Source organism: Hypanus sabinus, chromosome 8, assembly GCF_030144855.1.
Source record: "Hypanus sabinus isolate sHypSab1 chromosome 8, sHypSab1.hap1, whole genome shotgun sequence".
Lineage (NCBI taxonomy): Eukaryota > Metazoa > Chordata > Chondrichthyes > Myliobatiformes > Dasyatidae > Hypanus > Hypanus sabinus.
The window spans coordinates 35,544,042-35,571,135 of record NC_082713.1 but is presented as its reverse complement, the minus strand read 5'-3'; the positions used below and the strand labels follow the sequence as shown (position 1 = coordinate 35,571,135).

Below are 27,094 nucleotides of genomic sequence, written 5' to 3'. Positions count from 1 at the left end.
TAAGATAAGTTATTATGAGCCAACCGACCCACTATTTATTCAACTAAACACTTCAAAATTCAGAGATTTTGTAGATTTTAAAATAATACAAATTATGTATAAAGTAAAAAATGGACAGTTACCACAAAGTGTCCAAAGGTTGTTTAAAATGAGAGAAAGTCAACATGATTTGAGAGGGACATGTATATTTCAAAAAACAAAGGATAAGAACAAATGTAAAAAATCATTGTATTTCAGTCAGAGGGGTGAATCTATGGAACAGTTGTAGTGAGAATTTAAAAACTTGCACCACACTTAACAAGTTTAAAAAATTATTTAATGAACAAATATAAAATACATGATTTAAAATGAATGGGAGTATTGTAAATAAATGATATTTGAAATTGGATTTTGTGTTAAAAGATTATGAATTTTTTTGTTTTTGATGTGATGATTGACACCAAATATGTTGTTGTATTAGTAAGAGGGGTAGGCATAATAAGCTGGAGCTTCAGCCTACACCCTTTTGGTCTGTTTTAAAGAACATCTATGATTTTTGTTGTAATTTTGCCCTATGAAATCACCGTTGTAAATGATGCTTTTTGTTGTGTTTGTACTGACAGAAATAAATTAATTTCATTCATTCATTCATTCATTCAACATGATGAGTCTTAATTCATTTGGAAATGAAAGATGGATTGATCTTCATGACATCTGTGGGGCTTGACAGGATAAATACGGAAATTAGCCCAAAATATCCATTTAATGACCAGTGATTCCATTCATTACTGCCTGGTATTACCAATACAGTTAGGGGAAGTTTAACATTCTTTAGCAAAGACAGAAGTCACGAGTGATGTTCAAATGATCATTGTCCTGAGAACAAATGCAGGTGTGTCTGCAATCTTCATGGAAAGAAATAGGCAGCAATTTTTAAAGGTTTTACATTTTTTGCTGTGAAATCTGCCACAGCAGGCCATTGAAATAAAAATGAAAATGTAGCTGTGGACAGATGTACAAGGACAGTTTAGTTTCCACTGCTCTACAAGGAGGGGTATCAGGTGAGATAGATCGGCTGGTTGCATGGTGTTGACACAACAACCCCACACTCAATGTCAGTAAGGTCAAGGTCGGCACGGAAGTGTAATGGTTACAGTACAGGCAACACAGGTTCAATTCCTGCTGTTGCCTCTAAGGACTTTCTCCCCATGACCGCATGAGTTTCCTCCAGGAGCACCGGTTTCCTCCCACAATCCAAAGACATACCGATTCGCTGTTAATTGGTCATTGTGAACTTTCCTGCGATTAGGCTAAGATTAAATCTGGGGATTGCTGGGTGGTGTGGCTTGAAGGATCTGAAGGGGATTATTCCCATGGCATCTCAATAAATAAATAGATAAATAGATGGTGGTCTTCACAAAGGGGAAGTCGAAATATATGCACCAGTTCTCATTGAGCTCTGAGAAGGGTGAGCAGCTTCAGGTTCCTGGACGTCAAATGGTCAGACACAACTCCCTCTGCCTTTGAGAACATCTTTAAGAAGTGGTACCTCAGGAAGAGGTACTTTAAAGGGCCTCACCATCTGGGACATGTCCTCTCCACATTACCACCTCCAGGGAAGAGATACAAGTGCCTGAAGAACAATATTTGATGTTTAAGAACAGCTTCGTCCCCACTGCCATTAGTTTTCTGAGCAGTTATTGAACACTACCTCACTATTTTGAGCTCTTTTTGCACTTTTTATTTATTTTTTGCAATTTCTGGTATTTTTATGTATTGCTGCTACAAAATAACCAACTTCACAACATATGTCAGTGATAATAAACCTAATTATGTCTGAGATATTCAAACTTATGACACCCTTGACAGCAGTCAAGGTTGGGGTGGAGTCTAGCCAGCTGTTCTTCAATTTCAGGTGATTGGGCCTTTCAGTTATGACAGGAAATGCCAGACTGCTGATACCCAGCTTCCTTTGGGAAAAATATGTCCAGGAATCTATTCCAACTAGAAAAGGTCTCATGGGTGGAAGAGCTGAAAGCTTAATGATTCCCTAGCAACAGAAATCTGAATCTTCCACATGAGGGTTAAATTAGAATTTTAAAAAATGTTGTTATCAAATCTAATTCCGAAGGAACAGCTTTTCCCAGGGAGTGAATTAAATGTGGAGCTTAGTATCAAAGGTAATAGTTGAGTTGAAGAGGATTAATGCTTATTAAGGGGAATGCTTGCTGTGGGAGAAACACAGAAGGGGTAAAGGTATGTTACTGAGCTTAGCTGAAGAAGGTTAAGAGGAGACATCTGGTGCTTCAATAGGTGTATGACCTTCTAGATCTCTTGGCCAGTTTATGTGATGTAAATATTTTATAAATGAGTATGATGATTCATCTCTTTTCTGTACCATAGGACTATTCTCACTCTGTGTCAGACTGGCTAATAACTTTATGTAGGGATGGCTTACTGGTACTGACTGCTGAACATTTTAGGGAAATGTGGCCAGATTCCCAATTATTTTATGACTCGCAAAATGTTATCATTCGTTCAGCAGTACATGTACAACACAATTTCTCACTGATTGTGATGTGATAAACGTATTTCCTTTCTCCTGTCCTGCTGTTAACTTAACTTTGCTTTATCTGCAGCAATTTTTATGGAATAAGTAGATGTCCTGCACTATCTTTCTCTTGGTAGCAGCATCACATTAGCTCACTGTTTTATAAAGTACCATGTAACCAGACTTCTGTAAGTGCTGACAAAGTATGTTGGAAATGTCAGCAGCAACATGAGTAATGATAATATTCCTTCCACCTTGTTCTCACAAAACATTCCATATACTACTAATTTTTAAATCTATTATTATATGTTTGTACTTCATGAAGTTCATGGGATCAGCTGGGGTCAGTTACACCAAGTCAACTTAAATTGAATGTGACACTTAGAGCCCAACTTTATCAAAACTGGATTCCAATGTTTCTGGTTTCTTCTGTGCAGTATTCTTTATGTTTATTTATGACCAGCTTTATTTCTTTGCTTTGTATTCCTTGCCAAGTTTCATTCTACATTTCTACATATTGAGTGAACATAACTAGTTCAACAATGCTATTATGGGATAATAATTTTAAAATTACACAGTCGATTACATGAACAACTTAATCAGCCTTAATTAATTTAAATATACACGAAGTGTTTAGTTATGTACTATGAATTTGTTTCAAAAATGAAAACATCAATAGAAGTGAAAGGTCATAGCTGCCAAATTACTTTTCAGATTTATGTATTTTGTATGGGTTTGTTTGTTTTCAGGAATAGGTTTGAAAACCTGCTCAAGGAGGCAAGAGATAGCAAGAGGAGTGGTTTTTAACTAGAGGGTAGAAGAACGTGTTAACTTGTCTGGCTGAAAGTAGTCCATACATACTGCCGATTATCAAAAGTTAGGTTCTGCCTTTGGCAAACAATCACTTTGTAGGCAAGACACTCCGAAGTTGTTTTGTATATCTTCTTGCCTTGGGAAATTTGGGGATTCGCAAACTCAGAGAATTTTTACGATAAAGAAGGTCTTACTATCACGCATTACAGTAACAAATAAAAACATCCCAAATTCCATGGACTTCTCTTGAGTATATGCTGAAGTTCCTACAGAGATCAGCATATACATCGTCAAAGTCAACAAGATAATATTTTTTTTCCATTTGTCATTTAAAAGATGATTCACACACCCTCATAATGTGTGATAAAATGGTAAAAAAAAGTACAGGAACAGTTTTCACTCTGTCCCTTGAAAACTCCAGCTACAGAATTATAATGTATTGGCAATCATCAAGATTTTAGGTTCCATTGTGTGCTGTCTTTCTACTGCTGGCATCAGGAAGGTCTTCTGCAAAGCAGATTCTTTCTAGTCCTATTGTTTTTTAAATGTGCTTATGCAGGAAATCACTTTTACTGGATAGAAATGCCAATGTGTAAATTGCAACAATTCTCAGACCTGAAACAGGAACAATTCAGACTACGTCCATACTACACCAGATAAATCTGTAACCAAAGTTTTTTCTCTTTGTTTTTACCTTCTGTCCACACTAAAACAGCATTTTCGTCCCTCGAAACCGGAGCTTTTCAGAAACACTCTCCAGGGTGTGTAATTTTGGGAACGCCACTTGGGCAGATCAGTGTGTCAGATGGCAGCGCATCATTTCATTGTTTTCTTGAACGCAACCTAACAACTTCAGAATAGACGGCAATGAGACTGAAGCCAGAAAAGTTAGAAATGTACTCACCAAATACTTTGACCCATAATTTACTGAATAAATAAGTATACTCACTTTGCCGTTTTCTGTCCTTGCTTGTATGAAGGTGGTTTACTTATTTATGCAAGTACTTCTCTGACAATAGATGTGTAATAGCCTAATGTAACGTTGTATGGAAATACAAGATAATACAGATGCAGACACGTTTTATACATTTAACAAGGTACTTTATTAATGCAAAACAGTTAGTCAATTTTTCAATGTTCATTGTCAGCTGGGTCATATTGTCCATGAACTCCCTATCGGTTGCCTCCATACGCTCCAGTATTTGTTTACTTTTTTACTTTTAAGTCCTCCTGTGTGAGAACCAACAACTGTCTGTCATTTAAGTTTTTCTAGTCTGTAACTGAACAAACACGCACCATCTTTCACAGCAAGATTCAACACCAAACATGTCACTTGTTTTCGGTAGATGTGTCCTGCGCATGTGCAGTAGGAGGAGATTCGCCGAAATATCCATTTCAATGTGAACAGAGATTTTTTTTAAATGCATAGTGTGGACACCTATCGTTTTTATGTGAAACTGGCATTTTCAGAATTATCCGGTCTAGTGTGGACATAGCCTCAGACACGGCTCCAATACTTAAACATATTCCACAAAGAAGACATTTTGAGCAACAGAAGTGTGCAGTTCAATACATAACTCCAAATGAGATGAAGCCAAGAAATGATTTGAATATACTTTACATATCGCTAATAAAAACACAAAATGCTGGCAGAACTCAGTAGGCCAGACAGCATCTATGGGAGAAGGTAGTGACAACGTTTTGGGCCGAAACCCTTCACCAGGAGTGAAGTAACATGGGATGGTCGAGGGAGGATAAGAATTGGGGGGAGGAATGAAGTAGAGAGCTGGGAAGTGATAGGCTGAAGAGAAATGGGCTGGGGGAAGGTGGAAAATTATGGGAAATAAAAGAGAAAGAAAGGTAGGGCTGGGGGGAGATTATAGTGAGGGGGGAAAGAGAGAGAAAGAGAAGAAGACTAAAATTATAGATAGGGATGGGGGTAAGGGAGGGGCAGGGTTATCAACAGATGTCTGTGAGTTGAATGTTCATGCCGGCAGGAAGGAGGCTACCTAAGTGGGAGATAAGGTATTGCTCCATCAACCTGAGTGTGGCCTCATCTTGACGGTAGAGGAGGCCATGGACAGACATATCGGAGTGGGACTGGTCTGTCGAATTGAAGTGTGTGGCCACAGGGAGATCCGCTACTGCTGGAGGACTGAGCGCCAGTGTTCGGCGAAACAGTCTCCCAGTCTGCAGCGGGTCTCCCCAATGTATAAATGGCCACATCAGAAGCACCGGATACAGTATATCACCCCAGTTGACTCGCAGGTGAAGTGGTGCCTCACCTGAAAGGAGTGCAAACGGAATCCCTGCAAACGGAAGAAGTACTACACCTGCCCCCACACTTCTTCCCTCACCACCATCCCAGGTCCCAGACAGCCCTTTCAGTCCCTCCCTCCACTTCTTATCCCTCCTTGACCATCCCATGTTACTTCTCTCCTGATGAAGGGTTTCAGCCCGAAAAGTCGTCACTATCTCCTCCCATAGATGCTGTCTGGCCTACTGAGTTCTGCCAGCATTTTGTGTTTTTATTTATTTCCAGCATTTGCAGATTCACTCGTGTTGCCTTTACATATCGCTACTTGGGTCTATTTCATTATGCATAAAATTTTTGGATAGAATCACATAAAACAGTGCTTTTTTCTATTCAGATATTCATGTAACTGGCATTGCAAAATTTAACAATGAAAGTTGAAAAGCAAGAACTTACTAACCCAGAAAAAATTGCAGTTCTTGTCCTTGGTTTAATTGAAATGCCATCACAAAATCTGGTGCAGTGTGCTGTACTTTGGCCTAAATAATCCAGTAAAATAGTTGCTTATAGTATGTGTGTATGAAATTGTAAGTTTATGTTTTAGAGGGAAACTGTGTCCTACAAGCTATGGTTTGGACATTTAATCGTCACGGTATTGTGCAGAGTTCTGAGCAGTAGCATTGTTCCTGTCAGCAATATGATGGAAAGGTCACAAAAAAAATCTTTTGTGGACAAGCCGTATTCAGTAGCTCATTCAAAGGTCACTGAATTTTGTATCCAAAGAATCTTCCCCATTGTGCTGAGGCCAGCACCCTGAGATTGATTGGCAAGCTTTTCACAGAGACCTTTAGCCAAGCAAGATATTGTACAAAATTATGAACTGCTGCAGGGTTCTACTACTGGTTTGCTTTCGGTATTTTAACAGTGTTATGTTAATAGAATTCTCCAAATATTTTGCACAATGGCTTTTGTTATACATAGCAAATGATGCCCTAACCACATCTTTTATTAGTGTGCCAAATCACAGTCCGTGAGTTCTTATGTGATTATTTCTGGTCATAATAGAGGAAGGAGTTAAGAGTTAGGATAGAGAATGCCAGTTTTATTAGAACAGTTATATAATTCAAATGCAATACTGCGATAACAGACACCGGTAGAAATGCTGTGGAATGGCTGGCAATGCCTTGTCGGCACACTGCTATTTAACCTTCATGAGTGGTTTGTACTGCTGTTAATGACGGCCTGATTTGGAATGTGGCCAGTGACAATTTTTCAGTAATGTTAGGGCAGATTGTCATGCAGGGGACCCACTGCCCAGACTATGTTCGATCCCACACCTGCACTAATTCTGGATGTAAGGAGTTACATAAATCCTCATAAGCTGTAAGAGGCTCTAATGTGATGCCCTTGTGGGTGCAGTGGCACTACACTGGTTGTGTATTGAGAATATAAGGCTGAGGCATTGTTAGGCATTTGTCAGATCACATTTGGAATATTGTGAGCAGTGTTTTGAGCCCAATATCTGAGGGCAGATGTGCTGGTGTTGGAGAGGAGGAGGTTTACAAGAAAGACCCTGGGAACAGAAGGCCTCCAGTACTTGCTGGATATTTAGAACAATGAATAGGAATCTCATTGAAATCTATCCTATCAAATACAGAAAGGCCCACATAAAGTGTACATGGAAGGGATATTTCCATGAGTAGAAGAGTCTATGACCAGAGGGAACAGCCTCCAACTAAGATGTCCATTTAGAATGGAGATGAGGTTTAATTTTCTTTTAACCAGAGGGTGGTGAATCTGTGGAATTCATTGCCACAGATGGCTGTAGAGGTCAAGTTGTAGGGTATATTTAAAACAGAGATTGATAAGTTATTGATAAGTAATGTGTCAAAGGTTATGGGGAGAATGAGGTTGAAGGGGAAAATAAATCAGACATGATCGAATGGTGGAGCAGACTCGATGGGCCAACTGGTCTAATTCTGCTCCTATGTCTTTTGATCTTATGGTCTAAATTACTGGTATAATAATTATGAGGGCTAAAAGAATAATCAAGAGACCAGTTTAAAGGCTACCATGGCAGCTATGGAGTTTATATATGGTTTATAATCCTATATTTGGGGAAAAAACACCAAAATTGATGGATTTTCACTAAACTCCATCTGGTTCACTAATGGCTTTCAGAGGAGGGGAATCTGCCAACCTTGCTTCCTTACCTACATATGACTGCCCTTTATAGTTGACTTTTAAATGTCCCTCAGTTGGAGGTGATTTACCACTCTCTTAACTGAACATCAGGATGGAAAATAAATACTGGTATTACCAGTGATGCATAGATACCCCCACAAAAAACTAAATCAAAATTTAATGACATGTTCTCTCACATTCCTGGGCCAGCTCTCACTGAGAGCCAAATATAGCCGAACCATTTCCTCAGCAAGTCTTTCGCCAATGGAAGATCAACTACATGAAATGTTAACCTTGATTTTCTCTCTCCATAAATGCTGCCTGACCTGCTGAACATTTCCTTTCGTTTAATTTCCTTTAGTTTAATTTCCTCTTTCATTTTTTTGATTATTCGCTCTACCTTGCCCCTTGTCTGGTTTTATCTATTTTTGCACATCTTTTCCAAGGACCCACAGGAAATATTCATGAATGGACTTCACATGCACAAGTGGTCCTTTGAAGGACTGTGTAAATAATTTAAAATGTTTTGCTGTAAACAGCAATGACATGTAGATTTTGAGTTCCAAGGACATTTCCAAACCTTACAAATTCTTATGGGGTTTAACAGGTTACATGCAGGGAGAATGATTCTCCTGGATAAAAAGTTGGAACTGGGCTATGGGAGTTGGGGTCACAGTCTTAGAATGTGGGTCAGGCCATTTAGGACTGTGATAAGGAGGAACAACTTCATGCTGAGGGTGGTGAATGTTCTATCCTGAGGGCTATGAAGGCTCAGTCAATGAGTTCATTCAAGACAGTGATTGTTAGATTAAGAGAATCAATAGATAGAGAGATAGAACATAAAAATATCATTAAACTCAGCCATGATCTTAATAAATGGCAGAACAGACTTGAAGGGCTAAATGCTCTATTTCTAATCCAATTTCTTACTTTCATGTACTATTAAAATACATGCAAAGTTATCTAAACAGCTTTGAGAGAGTTAGTTGTTGTACTTGCAGAATGCTATCATTCTGAAATGTAATACCAGATATTTTGAACAGAATTTTACTCAATTTTGGAATTAGCTATCTGCATTATATTACACAGTAACATAATACTATAATTATCAAATAGCAAGAAAAACTTGCTGCAAGGCGTTCTCATCAAACTTGCGCTCCTATATTCTACATAGAACATACAAAACTACAGTACAAGCCATTCAGGCCCCAATGTTGTGCTGACCCTTTAACCTACTCCAAGATCAGTCTCACCCTTCCCTCCAACATAGCCTCCATTCTCTTTTTATCCATGTTCCTATTTAAGAATCTATTTATCTCTTGTAGTGAATGTATCTGTCTCTACTATCTCCCATGACAGCATGTTTCATGCACCTACTACTCCGTGTAAAAAATCAATAGTAATATTTTTTAATACTTGAACTATTTTACACTGTAAAATTTTAAGCAATATCCAAAAGCATCCCTTAAATGCTAAATGTATGACTGTACTTTCTGTACTAATAAATGAGCAAGCTTGCATGCAAGATGAAATGACTCTTTGGCAGGAGCAGGAACCTACACCTCCATGAGTGTAGAAGAAAATAAAGATGTTATCAGATTGCATTTTGCATCAAATAGAAATCTTCTTTCTTTATTGTAAAATCAGACCGCGCTCGGGGTAAATGGTAATTATTCAGAAAAAAATGCTGATAGAACAATAAGGTACCAATTTTCAAAGATTAAATTAGTGATAAGTGGGATTTTTTTGCTGAAAGGCCAGACATTGTGTTCTGTTGTCATGAATACAAGTGACTGCTAGATTCTTATCCAGATATGTTGCTGAAGAATAAATCTTGCAGCACAGATACAAACTGCTTCTGTTCAAAGAAAGTAGAGTTGTTTATTAATTCAAGGTAGAAAATAGAGCTATGTTGAATGTATTATAAGCACAATACAGAGCATTTTCCTCTTTCTTGCCCACTTACATTACTCCTAAATTTAATTGACTCCTGGATTAAATCCACTCTATGGCACATTACAGTCAGTGCCTCACCCTGAAGATGAACTAAACTCAAAATTAGGGACTGAACCACAAAAAAAGCTCCCAAGAAAATGTAGTGAGGAAGGAAAATAAATATTGCAAGGATTTGGGTACTAAAACTGTTGATGAGATTGAAAGTGTTAAATATATCTGCTAATGATGTAATAAACCTTTAAATTCCAAAGGAAGGCACAGATCCTTCAAACAACCTTAGATATAAGGGGCCACATCCGGGCACAAATGCTGATAGAGCGAAAATTTAGCAACTTTGAAAGACCACAATGCAGATGAACATTTACATGTTAAATGCTGCAGATGCTGGAGTTACGAAATGAAAATTGACAGTGCTGTAAATGCACAAAGTGAACCAGGAAGCATATGTAGAAAGAGGAATAATGCATTTGTCAGATCAATAAGAATCCAATTTATTGTCAGATGGAAATGTGCCAATCCATCAAAAATAAACACCAAATAAGAACTCAACAAACCTAATAGAGTTTTGTGGCATATATTGATACTGGAAGTATGGCATATTTGCATATAGATTTTCAAAAAGTATTTAATCAGAGACTTTCTGAATAAGTAAAGGCACAGAGGGCTAGAAATCAATGATATGAAATTTTTGGCTTATAATTGAATGCCCAATCACCTGACAGAGCAGGGAAGAAGCACACAGTAATTAAGTACTGGAGCATATCACTTGCTATATCAATTGTAACTAGAAAATGTACAAACAGACTCCACATCTGATTCAAATCTGAGCACAGTAGAACATAAATTCACACTGAATACCCATTTAGGGTATCAACAATCTGTTACACATAAGTGGAACTGAATTTTAGAAGGGGAATCAAAGCATGATAGCTCCTGAGTGTTTTGTTTCTCCCAATTGCTCCACCTTGACTGCTGGATCAACAGCTCTCTCACAAATTTAATCACTCCCTAATTATACCCTTTACTTGTTCTGTCTCTTGAATTCACCATCAACCTAATCTGATCTAACCAACTTTGATTATCCGCCTTCATATCAACTTGACTTTCTATTCAAAGAATTTCTGACAGTATTTACATAGAGTGCAACTGAGAAATATTCTTAAGTTCTATCATTTACAAGCTGTCTCGGGTTTTTCAGTAGATTCACACCCCTATAAGTTTGTTGATAGCTCTTCTATAGTAAGTGATTCTTGTGTGTAAGATCATGGAAACTCAACACCACAGCAGCACAAAGCTAGTTTCTACACCACAGTGTTAAAGGAAATGAGGCAGTATCAAAAGGAGGTCAGCTGAAGAGCAGAAAATATGGTTATCAGATGGGAGCAAGGCCAGATGTTCTGACTACAAGGGATATATTGGCAATATTGCATTTTCAGAGAGGAATAGTTTAGATCAATTTTGTTTTCTTTCTTATTGAATAGCTAACAGCACAGGAACATCACAGACTGACGTTTGAGGTCCTTCTGTAACTGAGTAAGTGCATTAGATATTGGTGAAAACATAAAGAGACTGTCTACATTGGAATCTAAAACAAAAACAATGGAACATTTAGTGAACGCAGTGAGTCAATCAAGTCTGCGGAGATGTAAGCCAATGCTCCTGGTCAAAATCCTTACACCAACAATTCAATCCAAATGCTGACTTACAGATGCTGCCTGACCCATAGAATTAATCTAGTTTTTTGTTTCTTTGTGTCAGGATTTGTTGATGGTTGGAATGGATGAATTAGGAAAGGGAAAAAGAATGCAATAAGTGAACTTCAAATGTATACAGGAGAACAGAAAAACTTGCGAGTTAAGATATGCAAATATGCAAAAAGATAGTTCTAATGTGCATCAAATAAAGAGAGATCAGGAATTTTGAATTTCACCATTGAAAGGGATCTTGACGTTGGTGAGGACAACATAAAACAAGCTGATATGCTAGAACATGTTGATGTTAAGAAAGAGAATGTACTGGAAATTTTGGAAAAACAATAGGGTCAATAAATCCCAAGGGTCACACATGATAAGTTTACTATGGGAAGCAAGGAAAGAGATTTCTGTACCTTTGGTGACAAACTCTGCATCCTCACTGGTCACAGGAGTAGAACAGAGAGAAAGGCAAATTATTGGAGAAGATTCTTAGAGACAGGATATATGATTATTTTAATAAGTCAATATGGCTTTGTCAGTGGCGGGTCATGCTTCACAAGTCTGATTGAATTCCTCAAGGATGTGGCAGAATATATATGAAGGTAGAGCAGTGGATGTTGTGTATATGGATTCTGGTAAAACATTGGATAAATTTCCCCATGACAGGCTTATTCAGAAAGTCAAGAGGCATGGGATCTAGGAAAAGATGGTTGTGTGAATATAGAGCTTTCTTGCTCATCAAAGGCAGAGGGCAATTGCATATGTAACATATTCTACCTGGAATATGTGTTCCGGAATGACCTGTTCTGAAACCTTTGCTCTTAGTGATTTTTATAAATGACTTGGATGAGGAAGTGGAAGGCTAGGTTAGTAAGTTTTTCAGATATCACAAAGGTTGGTGGTGTTGGAGATAGTGTGGAGGGCTGTCGTTGGTTGCAATGTGACATTGATCAGATGCAGAGCTGGGCTGAGAAGTGACAGGTGTGGAAGCTATAGAGAGGATGAAGGCGAAGATTACCAGGATGCTGCCTGGACTGGAAAGCATGTCTTGTGTGGACAAGGTGAACAAACTAGGCCTTTTTTTTGGAGATATATCACATAAGATGTGACTTGATAGAGGTATACAAGATGATGAGGCATAGATCAAGAGAATAACCAGAGACATTTTCCTAGGGCAGAAATGGCTTTATACAAGGGGCATAAATTTACAGTGATTGGAGGAAAGTTTAGGGGGGACGTCAGACTTGGGTTCAGAAAGAGGTGCGTGCATAAGAATGGCCTGTCAGAAGTCGTGGTAGAGGTAGATACAATGGGGCATTTAAGAATCTCTTAGATAAGCCCATGGATGATAGTAAAATGGAGGGCTATGTAGGAGAGAAGAGTAAGATTGTATTTTAAAGTAGGTTAAAATGTCGATATAATTCTGGGGGCTGAAGGACCTATACTGTGCTCCAGTGTTCTATGTTTCATGTAAATGGGGACATAGAATATAAATCTGAGGAAAACAGGCACAACCTGCAGAACTTGTTTGCTATGCAATCTTTTATAACACTGACTACAGTACAGCTCCTATTTCAAAAAGGACATTAAGGACAGAAATTGCAGAAGAGATTTACAAATATTAATTCTATGATGAGATGCTTTAGATAGAAGTGGACAGTGCAAAATCTGGGCTTATTTCTATTACAATTGAAGGTGAAAAGGATATGATCAAGGTGTTGAAAATTATGAGAGGCTTGTCAGAACAAATAGAATAAGAAATAATGTCCTTTAACCAGTGAGCTTATAATTAGAAGCTGTAAATTTAAGATCATCAGCAGAACAGAGGGAAATGCTAAAAGATGTTTTTTTTTCCCACATACTGTTGATACGGTGTGAAATTCCCACCTGGATCAGAAATAGCTTTTAAAGAAAAAGAGAGAAATATTATAAAATAATAACTATTTAAGTAGTTTTTGCCATAAGGTGAAAAAAAAAGAATTAGGTGACTCGATCTTCCAGAGAACCTGCGTAAGCATTTTGAGATGAGGTCCTTTTCCTGTGCTGTTGAATTCTGTGATTTATTATAATTTTAATAGTAAATCTATAAAATGAATAAGATAAACTAAATGTCATAAGATAATGTGAAAAATTTTCCTTCCCTGCCTATCCATTTGCTTTTTTTTTGAAAATTCTGGTATAGAAAAATTATATGTTTACGTATTTTTCCTTCTATCTTCATAGGTCATTCGCGATTAAGCATCTTGGCCTCCCTGTTTTAATGTCTGTGTGCCAGCAGTACAAGGAATGGATCAAATGGATTGTAAACCTTACCAGCCACTGCCTAAAGTTCGTTGCGAGATGGAATTAGCATACACAAGTTCTTCAGATGAAAGTGAAGATGGAAGAAGCCCCCACAAATCTCTTGACTCCAGAGAAACACTTCATGAATACAATAATGAGCTGAGGATGAATTACAACTGTCATAAGAAAGATATCATGCAAACAGTTGAAGAATCCAGACAAGGTATGTGCATGTGCTTTGTGTGTGTATTAAATATTAAATGTATATCTAGGTACATAATACATGCATTTTAAGTTAAGCCTGTCAAATGAAACGAGCAAGTTAAAAAATGTGCCATTGAATAATAAAAGCAGGAAATTAGCCTAATTTATTTCTCCATTTCTTTAGCTTGACACCCTGATAATTCATAGTTCGAAGGAATTTTAAAGTGGGAAATTTGGTTTTTTTATTCACTTTTTCCTGCACTTCATTCAGACTGAATATGATAACTCTGATTCATGAATTAGTCTAGTTCTTTTTAAAAGTCGTGTTCAACATAATATGCTACAGTAACTTAGACATTAATAAAACAAATAAGGTTCATGGGAATATATTTTAGTTTTTTTTCAAATTGACCTGTAGTAACAAGCCATGAAGTTTGTGCCAGCATTTTTTTTCAAAATGTCAGGAATGGCCGATCAAATACTTAAAGGTCTAATGATTATTCCAGGGTCTTACACTATAATCTATAATTCAAAATGGATTGTAAACTAATTATGAATTTTCAGTAAATTTTTAGTTTATTTGAAAGTAACGGCACTGTTAATTTGATTCCATGCCTCAGTAGTGTAGTGGTTCATGGAGAAGTATTGCAGCTTGTGGCTTCAGATTTTGAAGTTCACTTCCAGTGCCCTTGATACAAAAATGCTCCTACATTCTTCCTGTGAGTGCTTGGGTTTACCCCAGATGCTCCTGCAGTTTGAAGACGTAAATTGGTCATTGGAAATTGTCCTGTAATTATTCTAAGGTTAAAAATATTTGGGTTGCTGGGTAGTGTGGCACTTTGCACCAGAAGGGCCTGTTCCATGTTGTATCTTTGAACAAAAAAAATTTAATAATCTTGAATTATTGGATTATTGTTAATAAGAATTTTATCTTTACATACTGGACAACAATTTTTTTCAAAAGTGTTGCTTCCTCAGAATTTTTTTTTTGTTTATGATAGACTGCTTGAAGATGAACAAATATAATTTCAGACTACTTGTATCACATAGAAATTTGGAGAAACAACAAATTAACTTTTATTGAATATAATGTGTTTAATTGCATAATAGTGCTAATGCTTTTCAATAGTTCAACTAAGTTAAAGATATTTTGTTAATGATTTTCATTTGTACTCCGTGTCTGGGGCTTCTTGCTTAGGTGTCCAACAATAATTCGCCAGCATTTATGGATTCCAGTTGCCCTGGTATCTTTTCTCCATGACAGCAATGTCCTGGTGAAACCTTTCACCATGCTCATCACTAACAACACCAAGATTTGCAGGGAATAAGTCTAAATGGGAATGCAGAAAATGAACCTTTAGTGACATGTTGCATTTCATGATTTTATATGCTTGAAGCATGCTTTCAACCAGCTGCATGTAATTTGGTGCTCTGTAGATGCCAAGAAAAATTTCAACAACTTCCTTGAACGTCTTCCATGTGATTTTCTCTGGTCCCACTAGAAATTCTTCAAATTGCCTGTCATTGATGACCTGCTTGATTTTTGGACCAACAAAAATGCTTTCTTTAAACTTGGCATCAGTTATTCTGGCAAGCATCTGTCTCAAATATCAAAATCCTTCATAGAAATTTTTGTGACTGGAGATAACGAATTCCATCCTTCCAGTCCTGAACCCAATAATTATTACTAAAACCTGTCCTGCCATACAGCAGCCGTGCTGCCTAAGCATGCTCAAGCGTGCCTGAACAAGATAGGAAACTTTCTAGCTTACATTGTAGGCAACATTTGAATTGACTTGAATTATGAATTGAAATAATAAACATAAGTTTATTTAAAACATGGCGCAAGATAGGGAAATTTCATAGTGATTTCCATGATCAGTAGCCCAAAATTCATAAGATACACCTAAAGTTTATTCAGGAAGCAAAATCTTTGTTGTCTAGTGTAGAAGGTGATATAAGTTGAATTAGTGAATACTAGCTGCAACAAATCCATTGGTGTTTGTCATCATTGTTCAGTGAAGCTGACAGGGTATTTGAGCATGTGCAATTTAATGATGGCAATGATCCAATGTGTCTTCATTGGCAGCATCATTTTCAACAATTTTGCGTGCAGACAAATTCATTTTTCAAGACCTGATACAAATTTTCAAGGAAGCTGCTTTTCCTTTAATTTTTGGAAGAATGTTACAGATATATATGAGGCTGAAATGAATGTTTTGTGATATCTAGGCTAAAATTCTAGTTGAGCAAATCATCTGACTCATTAAACTGATTTTAAAAGATAAAAATTAGCTTTGTCACATGTACATTGAAACATCAGAACATACAGTGAAATACCTCATTTGCATCAATTGTGCTGGGCAGGCTGCAATTGTCGCCACACCCCCTGCGTCAATGTAGCATGCCCAGAACTCACTAACCGTAATCATACATCTTTGGAATATGGGAGAAAGCCAAAACACCAGAGGAAACACATGCAGTCACAGGGAAAATGTACAAAATCCTTACTGGCAGTGCTCGGAATTGATCCCCACTGTAATAGCATTACACTAACCACAATGCTACCTCTGATATGTATATCAAATTCCTTAAATGAATACTTCAGCTTTTATGTTAAACAAGTGTCATTGTTCTAGTCTTCTTCAAAGAGCACCCTGAAACGTTTAAAACACAAGACTGCATCCTCAGCCCGATGTTTTAATTGTCATATACTTAAGACTGTGTGGCCCAATTCTGCTCTAACTCCATCTGCAAGTTCTCTGACAGCTCCACCGAAGTGGGCCAAATCTCAAATAACAATGAGTCATCATTTAGCAAGGAGGTAGTCAGCATAGTGGCTTGGTCTCACAACAACTTTTCTTCCTCAATGTCAACAACAAAAAAAAGAGTTAGTCATTGACTACAGGAAATGGCCCAGTGCATATACTCCTGTTTATACTGACGGCGCTGAGGTCAAAGGGGTTGAGAGCTTCAAATTCCGAGGCGTGAACATCCCCATAGTGTTTCTGGGTCCAAGCACATAGACACCATAGCCAAGAAAGTGCACCAGCACCTTTACATCCACAGGAGGCTCAAAACATTTGACACATCTTCTTTGACCCTCACTGATTTTTATTGATATGCCATATAAAGCATCCTATCTGGATGTATCACAGCTTAGAATGGCAGCTGATCTGCTCAAAATCTCGAGAAACTGCAGAAGGTTGCGGACATAATGAAAACCAGCCTCCCTCTATGGACTCTGTCTGCCTTGGTAAAATTGGCTACATTATCAGAGATCTCACCCACCCCAGACATTATCTCTTCTCCTTCCATTGGTATAGATACAAAAGTCTGAAAGCACATACCACCAGTCTCAAAGACAGTTCTATCCTGCTGTTATAAGACTATTGAATGATAAGATAGACTCGTGACCTCACAATCTAACTCTTTGTGATCTTATTGTCTACATGCACTGTATTCTGTCATTCTTCTCCTTCATATTATCTCAAAGCATTATTGTAATGGAAGGAATGCAAAACTATTTTTACCACATGTATTTTTTACTGTAAAAAACTGATTTACCAATTTGGATTCATTGAGAATGACTTTTTAGTTTTCTGACTGAGAAAGCAATTGAAGTTTGAAGAAAGACTTGTATTTGAGTAGCACCTTTCCTACCCTGCAAAAACAAATGAAATATTGGATAGGCTGGGGCTATAGTTATAGCTTGGGAAGCATGCTTCTAGTTTGTATTCAGACAAAAATATAATATCATCAGATAATCCAATATTAGTGAGATTGATTGATCATTGGATAAATATTGGCCAAGGATTACACAATAGCAGTTTTGCTCTCAAGGTATAATTACATTTTACATACAGGACCTTAGTTTAATGCCTCAAACGAAATTCACCAGATCAATTAGTATGAAGCTCCCTCAATACTGTGCTGGAGTGTCAATTTGTACTAAGTATGTTTCTTCGTATACTTAGATATTTGTGTTGATAATATCAGGAGATATCATGGGTAAGTTTTTTTTATGCAGAGTGGTGAGTGAGTGGAATGGGCTGCCAGCAATGGTGGTGGAGGTGGATACAATCGGTTCTTTTAAGAGACTCCTGGACAGGTACTTGGAGGTCAGAAAAATAGAGAGCTATGGGTAACCCTAGGTAATTTCTCACGTAAGGACATGTTCAGCACAGCTTTGTGGGCCAAAGAGCCTGTATTGTGCTGTAGGTTTTCTATGTTTCCATGTTCTATAATATTGTTCAAAGCTTAACTTAACTTATGTACATATTTGAAGAACCTGCTGGTATTCTAAATACTTCTGGATTTTTAAATGCTTGTTCCAATGAATATTTATAGAAATAATCTGGATGATGGGGTGGTAAATTGGATTAGTAAGTATGCAGGTGATACTAAGATAGGTGGCGTTATGGATAATGAACTAGGATTTCAAAGCTTGCAGAGAGATTTAGGTCAGTTAGAAGAGTGGGCTGGAAGATGGAGTTTAAAGCTGAGAAGCATGAGGTGCTAGATTTTTGTAGGAATAATCCAAATAGGAAATACACAGTAAATATGAGGAAATCTGCAGACGCTGGAAATTCAAACAACACACACAAAACACTGGTGGAACACAGCAGGTCAGGCAGCATCTCTGGGAAGAAGCACTGTCGACGTCTCAGCCCAAAACATCAACAGTGCTTCTTCCTACAGATGCTGCCGATGAAGGGTCTCGGCCCAAAACATCGACAGTGCTTCTTCCTATAGATGCTGCCTGGCCTGCTGTGTTCCACCAGCGTTTTGTGTATACATGGTAAATGGAAGGGCATTGAGGAATGCAGTAGAACAGAGTGATCTCTGAATAACGGTGCATAGTTCCCTGAAGGTGGAATCTCATGTGGATAGGGCAGTGAAGAAAGCTTTTGGTATGCTGGCCTTTATAAATCAGAGCATTGAGTGTAGGAGTTGGGATGTAATGTTAAAATTGTACAAGGCATTGGTGAGGCCAAATTTGGAGTATTGTGTACAGTTCTGGTCACCAAATTACAGGAAAGATGTCAACAAATTAGAGAGAGTACGAGGAGATTTACTAGAATGTAACTTGGGTTTCAGCACCCAAGTTACAGAGAAAGGTTGAGCAAGTTAGGTCTTTATTCTTTGGAGAGTAGAAGGTTGTGGGGGGACTTGATAGAGGTATTTAAAATTATGAGGGTGATAGATAGAGTTGACGTGGATAGGCTTTTTCCATTGAGAGTAGGGGAGATTCAAACAAGAGGGCAGGGGTTGAGAGTTAAGGGGCAAAAGTTTAGGCGTAACACGAGGGGGAACTTCTTTACTCAGAGAATGGTACCAGTGTGGAATGAGCTTCCAGTAGAAGTGGTAGAGGCAGGTTCGATTTTGTCATTTTAAAAAAATTGGATAGGTGTATAGACAGGAAAGGAATGGAGTGTTATGGGCTGAGTGCAGGTAGGTGGGACTAGGTGAGAGTAAGCATTCAGCACGGACCAGAATGGCGGAGATGGCCTATTTCCATGCTGTAATTGTTATATGATTATATGATTTATAATACATTATAGAGACTGTGATTTTTTTTTATTTTCACAGTCTACTGGTAGGAGAACCAATGAAAAGCCTGCATATATTTCAGAATGGGTTATCACTAGATAGGGTCTTGCTAATCAACAAACATGTAAATGAAATATGCACAGCCTGTTTATTTGTGAGTCTTGATATTATGTTGAAATATTATTTTCTCTTCCATCAAGAGCATTACAACTGGCCAAGGTTCTGTTCACAGACAATATGTATTCTGGGGATTAATTTGCACTCCTCCTTAACAAATGCCATGAAGGCCAGGCACCTGACAATAATGAAGCTGTATCTTATGCCCCATATAACTTGGTAATATATTGTAAAGATGAGTACAAAGACCAGTAATAATTATAACCTCAGTTTAACATGTAATAGTTGTATTCACATATTAGAAGATAGAGCATCAAATTGGTTGTTTTTGCTGCATGATGCAGTGGAATGCTAAAAAGCATGGTAAAATACAGTATATAATGCATTCAGACTATGGGAGCTTAGAATTAATGGAACTATTTATTGTTGAACAAAAGCTGATCAGCCTTTGAAGAAATGTTTTACTACATTGCTTTTGTGCTTACTTGTATTACCCATCCTCAATTGTTCCTTGAGAAGGTGGTGATTAGCCATCTCCTGGTGATCGCTCGCCAATATCAATATGGCATACAGAGTTTCAGGACTTGGATTTGGACCCAGTGATGATATAGGAAGAGACATATTTTCCCATGTTCAGATGGTATGTGACTTGGGGGGCAACCTGAACGATGAGGTGTCCCGTATATTTGCTTCCTTAGGTAATTACTTGGTGATTAGGAATGCACTCCAGAAATAGTCAAGATAAATAGCTCATGTTTTCTATGTGAATCACCTCATTTCTGAAGAATTGTCAATGGAGCAGAATTCTGTGTAACCATCAGCAAACATTCCATTCTCTGTTCTAATGATAGAATGAAAACTATTGATGAAATAATTGAAGGTAGTTAGGCCATGAACAACACCCTGAAAAACTTCTGCATCTTTGTCCTAGTGTGTTCAGCTGACACCAAACCTGGGGTCCATGGGCCCTTTGCTTAATGGTATTGGCCCATTGCATAAAAAAGGTTGTGAACCACTGTTTTAGATTGTTCATTTCTTGAGTTTATTTTTACTAGGGATCTTTCAACTGCTGCTGTAATGTCCAGATTAATACTTTGAAGAAATCTGAAAAAGTCTGTCCAACTTACTGACAGTGTTAAAAAAAATGCCAACAAGTCACTCAGTGGTGTTTGGCAGCATTGCTCAGGAAAATTCCATTCCTATGCATCTTTGCATGGCATCCTTGGGGTTTTCCATGGTGGCCATATCAGCCTCATCCATTATCCTCCTGATCTGAGTGTTTGACAGGGTTTTCTAGTTGTCAGGGGAATGCTGAATTTCTTGAGAATTTCTTGCCAACCTTCCACAGCTTTGTTTTTTCTTTACACTGCAAATGGGTCTTGGGTTATCCACAGATCTTTGACAGTCTTATTAAATCCAGCAAAGTCCTTGAGCACCTGTGCAATTTACATGGACTGTGAGACAGTTCTGTCAGTAATCTCATTGTTGCCGATCTGTAGATTGTAAATGACCAAGGTTTTTCTGGATATGTTGAAGGTAGAAGCTGTCAACTGTTTCTTCTGTCCAAAGTATGTAGCCTGAATGTCACAGCCAAAAAGAATAGTATGGTGGTGCACACCTAATATACGAATGCCTTTGTGTTCAGGCTTATTGTTCCAGACAAGAGGTTAGTTTGTCAGAGTTGACAGAAACTTTGATTATTTTTACGTCAAGTGGATTGTTACGACTTGGTACATTGATAAGGAGTGAATCAAGTTAGTGGAAATGCTACTCCTTGTAAAAATCGTCATTATTAATTTAGATATTGGATGGGATGTCAGTACAATGCAATATGATAGCTATTTTCTTATCACTGATTGACATGGTGAATGACAGACACATCAGAAATCTGGTTCATCATGACTTGTGCTTCACCTGGTGAGATAGGGAAAATGCACCAATTTCTCTGAGCTAGGTGAAATAATTTTTTTGAATTACAAAGATACTCAGCCAAGGCATTTCTTCAGCCCTTCAACTACATGTCAGCCATCAATTACCCATCTATTCTATTCATATATGAACCATTTTGTTTTTTTTTATTATTTTCCCCACATTTTCAATGATTCCCTTCAGATCATACCTATACCTACATACCAAGGGCAAATTACAGAGCCCAACTAAGCTACCAACCTGTCCATCTTTGAGATGAAGGAGAAAGCTAGAAGCAGCACGGAGAACCCCATACAGTCAAAAGGAGAAGATGCAAACTCCACCCAGACAGCACCTGAGGTCAGGATTGAACCTGCTCTGTGCGGCTGTGTGGCAGCAGCTTTACCAGCCGCAGCACTCTGCCAAACAAATCTCTCTTTGAGCAAGCTGCTTCAACTGGTGCTCTTGATTGGGTATTTTGGAAAGAATGACTGAAAAGAATAGATCCAATGTGCTAATTACGATGATTCAGCTTTGCTCAGTGCTAGGTTCAGTTGATGTTTCATTTCCATAATGAGTAATTTCATTTTCATATAGAGTACCAGATAAAATGAATGTTGTGCTTGAGAGATCAGAAGGATATGAATTGGAGACTTAGGAGAGAGGACGATGAAAGATCAATGGGTCAAGCCTTCAGATGAATAAGAATGTCATGGTCTTGAATGGTCAAACTCGGGCAGTAGAGATGTGAAGCCTGAGTAATCTGAAGGTTATTGAGGGATGAGCCTGGAAGTGCTAAAGGGTGAGGGACAGGAATTATTGGAGGTGAGATCATTTGTTGAAATTACAGGGTAGACACTATGGCTTGGAGTGCAAATGTTAAGGAAAATGCTCACTTCTGGAAAGTCCTGTCAGAATCCATTTGTTCTAGGAGCAATTAATGATGTTCATTCCTTGCAGCAATTATGTTCTATTTTCCCAGCAGTAATCTGAAAAAAAGTAAGTCAGAGGCTTGGATTTCTCTGTCCAGTGACTTGCATCTCAACAATTGAAGGTTTTACAAGTAATAACTATTGCTAAATACTCTCCACCAGCCTCCATATTTGCAATTTTAAGAGCATTCAAAGTAATTAGCAGGGTGAAGCAGCTTGCTTAATCGGAATCACCCAAAATGCTCACATTCTGTACTATCAGCACTAGTTTGCATCTTCTTTCTTTCAGCATCCTTCCAAACTAATGACCTCCATTACTGAGAGGACTATGAGAAGCAGTCACAGTAGACCTCACTTCCAAGCTCCCTTCAAAGTAAAACACAACCTGATTGGACGAAGAATTTTTACTGAGTCACTAACACTGATCAATATCTTGAATTCCTTACCTAACATATATCGGAATGTACTATTATTCTGTGAATAACAGTGGCTCAAGAAAGCAACTACTTCATCATGGCCTGTTCAGAACTATTCAGACTTGGCAGTAAATGCTGGCATGGTTAATTCAAGATTCATGATTGTTTAATTCATTTCCAGTACACAAATGTAAAGGAGAATGAAATAATTGTTACTCCTGATCCAATGCGGCATAAAAATACACAATAAGATAAACAACACAATAAATATAAATACATAAGATAGCTTATATACATACGTTTTATGTCCATAAAGTGATGTTAGGCACAGGAGTGTCTATACATTAGGTAACTGACAGGAAATGATAATCTAGTAGTGATTGAAGGTGTGGAGGGGAGGGTTAGTGGGTGGAGGTGTTGGTCAGCCTTACTGCTTGGGGAAAGTAATTGTTTTTGAGTCTGTAAGTCCTGGCAATTGATATTATGTAGCCTCCTGCCTGATGGGAGTGGACGAACAGTCCATGAGTAAAGTTGCAATTGCATTGTATGAAGAATTCTATTAAGATAGTGTAAGCATCTGCTATTATAATTGATCTGCTATGTTGGCTTTTGCAATGAAGTTGCCAGTCTTAGTCTACCCCTGTAGTCTTATGGGTAACATCTCTGGCCAATAAAGCAACAGGATATATAAACCCAAAAACACCATTTTCAGATCTCAGCCTTCACTGCGTTAGATTGAATGACAAAATGTTCTCACATTCATAGTCTAGGTAGGAAAATGAAACAGCATCAAATGTTCATGATTTTTATTCAGTGAATGCAAGGTGAATATTAGTTAAAAGAGTCACTATGCTAGATTGCAGTGATGGAAAGAATAACTGATTGTTTCAAAAGTCAAATGAAAGTTACCCGAGTCTGGGACCTATTACAAGGCTGCTAGTGATTAAGGACCTATACTCTTAAACAATGAAACACTGCTGGTGAGCACTGCCAGAAGTGTTACAAATGAAGCCTTCAGCTTGAAATTTATTTCTTGCTGTCGTCTTTCTTTTCTACAAAATGTAGTTACAAAGAATCCTGTGAATTTTGCCTGCAATTAGAACTCATAAGAGTAAAGAATTTATTTACCAAATGGTTCTATCAATTTTGAGAAGCGTAACCTTTTTTAATGTCATCTGTCAGTTTCTTGTGACTGCTTAAAAGAAACAGATAATGGTACTTTTGTAGCGTTTGGTATTGGCTAAGTTCCGATAAATGATCTAGATCTTACAACCAGAGCATGCCATAGCAAGCCACACATTCTGATCTACAAGAAGGGAGGCAGGCAGAAGAAAGGAAATTATAAACCAGTTCACCCGATCTCAGTAGCTGAGAAGATGTTGGAGCCAATTAATAAGGATGAGATTTCATGGTACTTGGAGGCACTTAATAAAATAAACCAACATCGCCATGATTTCCTTAAGGGAAATTCTTGCCTGACAAATCTGTTGGAATTTTTTGAGGAAATAATAAGCAGGATAGACAGGAGAATCAGTAGGTATTGTATTCTTGGATTTTCAGAAGGCCTTGACAAGGTGCCACACATGCGGCTGCTTAGCATGGTAAGACACCATGGTATTACTGGAAGGATACTATCATGGATAGAGCATTGGTTGATTGGCAGGAAGAGAAGAGTGGGTATAAAGGGAGCCTTTTTTGATTGACTTCTGATAACTTAGTGGTCCTCCGTAGAGGCTGGTGTTGCTATTACTTCTTTATATGTTGTATGTCAATGATTTTGGACAGAACTGATGGCTTTGTGGCAAAGTCTGCAGATGATACAAAGGTAGGTGGAAAGGCAGGTAGTGTTGAGGAAGAAGGGAGGCTACAAAGGACTTACCCAGATTAGGAGAATGGCAAAGCAGTAGCAAATGGAATACAGTATCAGGAAGTAAATAGCTATGCACTTTGGTAGAAGGAATAAAAGAGTGGATTCTATTCTAAATGGGGGGGAAAATTCAAAACTCCGAGGTGCTAAGGGACTTATGAGTCCTCCTGCAATTCCCTTAAGGTTAGCTTGCAGGTTGATTTGGAGGTGAGGAAGACAAATGCAATGTTAGCATTCATTTCAAGAGGACCAGAATATAAAAGCAAGGATGTAATGCTGAGGCTTTTAAGGCACTGGCAAGGCTTCACTTGGATTGTTGTAAGAAAGAACGTGCTGACCGTGGAGCGAGTTAAAAGGAGGTTCACGAATGATTCCAGCAATGAAACGCTTATCATATGAAGAGTATTTGATGACTCTGGGTCTCAACTCACTGGAATTCAGAAGAATGGGGGCTGACCTCATTGAAGCCTATTGAATGTTGAAAGGCCTCTATAGAGTGGTTGGGAGAAGATGCTTCCTATGGTAGTGGAGTCTCAGCCAGAGGGCACAACTTCAGAACTGAGGGGCATCCATTCAGAATGGAGGTGACAATTTCTTTAACCAGAGTAGTGTATTTGTGGGATTCATTGCCACATGCAGTTGTAAAGGCCAAGTCACTGGGTGTATTTAAGGCAAGGCTGATAGGCTCTTGATTATTCAGGACATGAAAGGATATGGGGAGAAGGCAGCAAAATGTGGTTGAGAGGGAAATGGATCAACCATAATCAAATGGCAGAGCAGACGCGATGGAGCAAATGGCCCAATTCTGCTCCTATGTCATATGATCTTATACAACGCTATTGTATTTAATTCCATAAAGTATCCACAAACTCAAAATGTGATAAAAGCTGAAGGTATGATTAGGCATGCAACATGATATTGGTGAGATATTTTCAGACTGTCAAAGGCATCACATGAAATGAAGATATTACCAGATTTACAGTTATGATAAAGTGTATTTCTGATTGACTTGGGGTCATTTTAAAGTCTTTGAAATTTTAATTTGTTGATGATAATGGTGGGTTGTGCGTTTGTTTTTGGGTTCACTACCTGCCATCATCCTGTCCTTTGGAACTGCAAAACATTGAATTATTATGTGATGGAGGCGGAAGTTAAGAAGGTACAACATCCCCACTGGAAAAGTAAGAATCCACACAGGTTATTACATAACTTCCTCTGCAGCAGATTATATGAGATTTTCTCGTAATGGCGTTTTTTGCCATCTGGAATCTGCATGATCTCCGTCATTGCATTTAAGCTGAATACAAATTTACTTTCAAAAATATTTAAAGAAGTTCACACTGCAGGTGTCTTGTCAACTCACTGAAGATGTCTCTTAACTGTGTAAAACATTTCTGATTGCTCCGGGCTGGCATGATCATTCATAAACACAGATTCATTTAGTCACAGATTTATTACACTGCCACCAATGGAACCATTGTGACAAAATCAAAGAAACAGTGAAAATTAAAATGCACCATATTGAGATTTTAATAACAGTCATGAACTTCAATTGTATGTGTTTTAAAGAGATTTCAGTTTTGCTGAATGTTAAGTCATATCCAATGCACTTGAACTTATGATAAATGCATGCCATTCATTAACTGTACAAGCAAATTCCTCTGTTCAGTACTGGAAGGTACAAGTGCCAGAGGGCAGAAAGTTTAAAAAATCTGAAAGCTGGGATTAAAGAAAGGAAACCAGGCATGCATTTCTAGAAAGTAAAAGGACTAAGATAAGTGCAGAAAGATATTGCTTGTTGATCCTGCTGCTTTTCTTTATGATGTTCTTATTAACTGGAAAATTATTATCTCAGTAGTCGTTCAGCAGATAAAACTGTAGTTTTGTGTTGACAATAGGCAATAATCTAAAAATAGCAAAAGTAAGGGCAAATATTATTAAAATATGTACATGAAAAAATAACGATTTGAGAGAGGTAATTCCAACAAAGCATTATGAATGAAATAGCAAACCTTTCTCATCAAATTTGTGAATCTGGCAGTGTTTTGTCTTTTTTATGTTAAACTATTCATAACAAAATGAGAATCTGGTTTGTAAGAAACTGCTACTCTACTGCTGGGCCAGCAAATGACTGGGAACTTGCCAACTTTTCACAGAACACAGCAACCAAAAATAATTTTTGTCCAGAGAGGAAGCTGGGTCTGGATTGGTGTTGAAAACAAAGCTATGGATGGGGACCAAGTGCACTGCTGGTGCTGAGATTGGCAGTTGCGCCTGGAATGGGGATAATGCTGTATTTTCCCAGCCAACTGTGTGTTATCACAAACAGACTGGACACTGAAACCCTTTGACAAAAAAAAATACTCAGCAGGCAATGCAGCTG

General features: G+C 37.9%; 1 protein-coding gene across 1 annotated transcript in view; it reads left to right on the top strand.

Annotated features, from left to right (window-relative positions):
- Window positions 1–13,717: 13,717 nt before the first annotated feature.
- Window positions 13,718–27,094, top strand: part of LOC132398041 (teneurin-1-like) — a 742,532-nt gene continuing 729,155 nt past the window's right edge. The window contains exon 1 of the mRNA XM_059976960.1: window positions 13,718–13,937. Coding sequence (XP_059832943.1) covers window positions 13,718–13,937 — 220 coding nt within the window. The remainder of the gene's footprint in view (window positions 13,938–27,094) is intronic.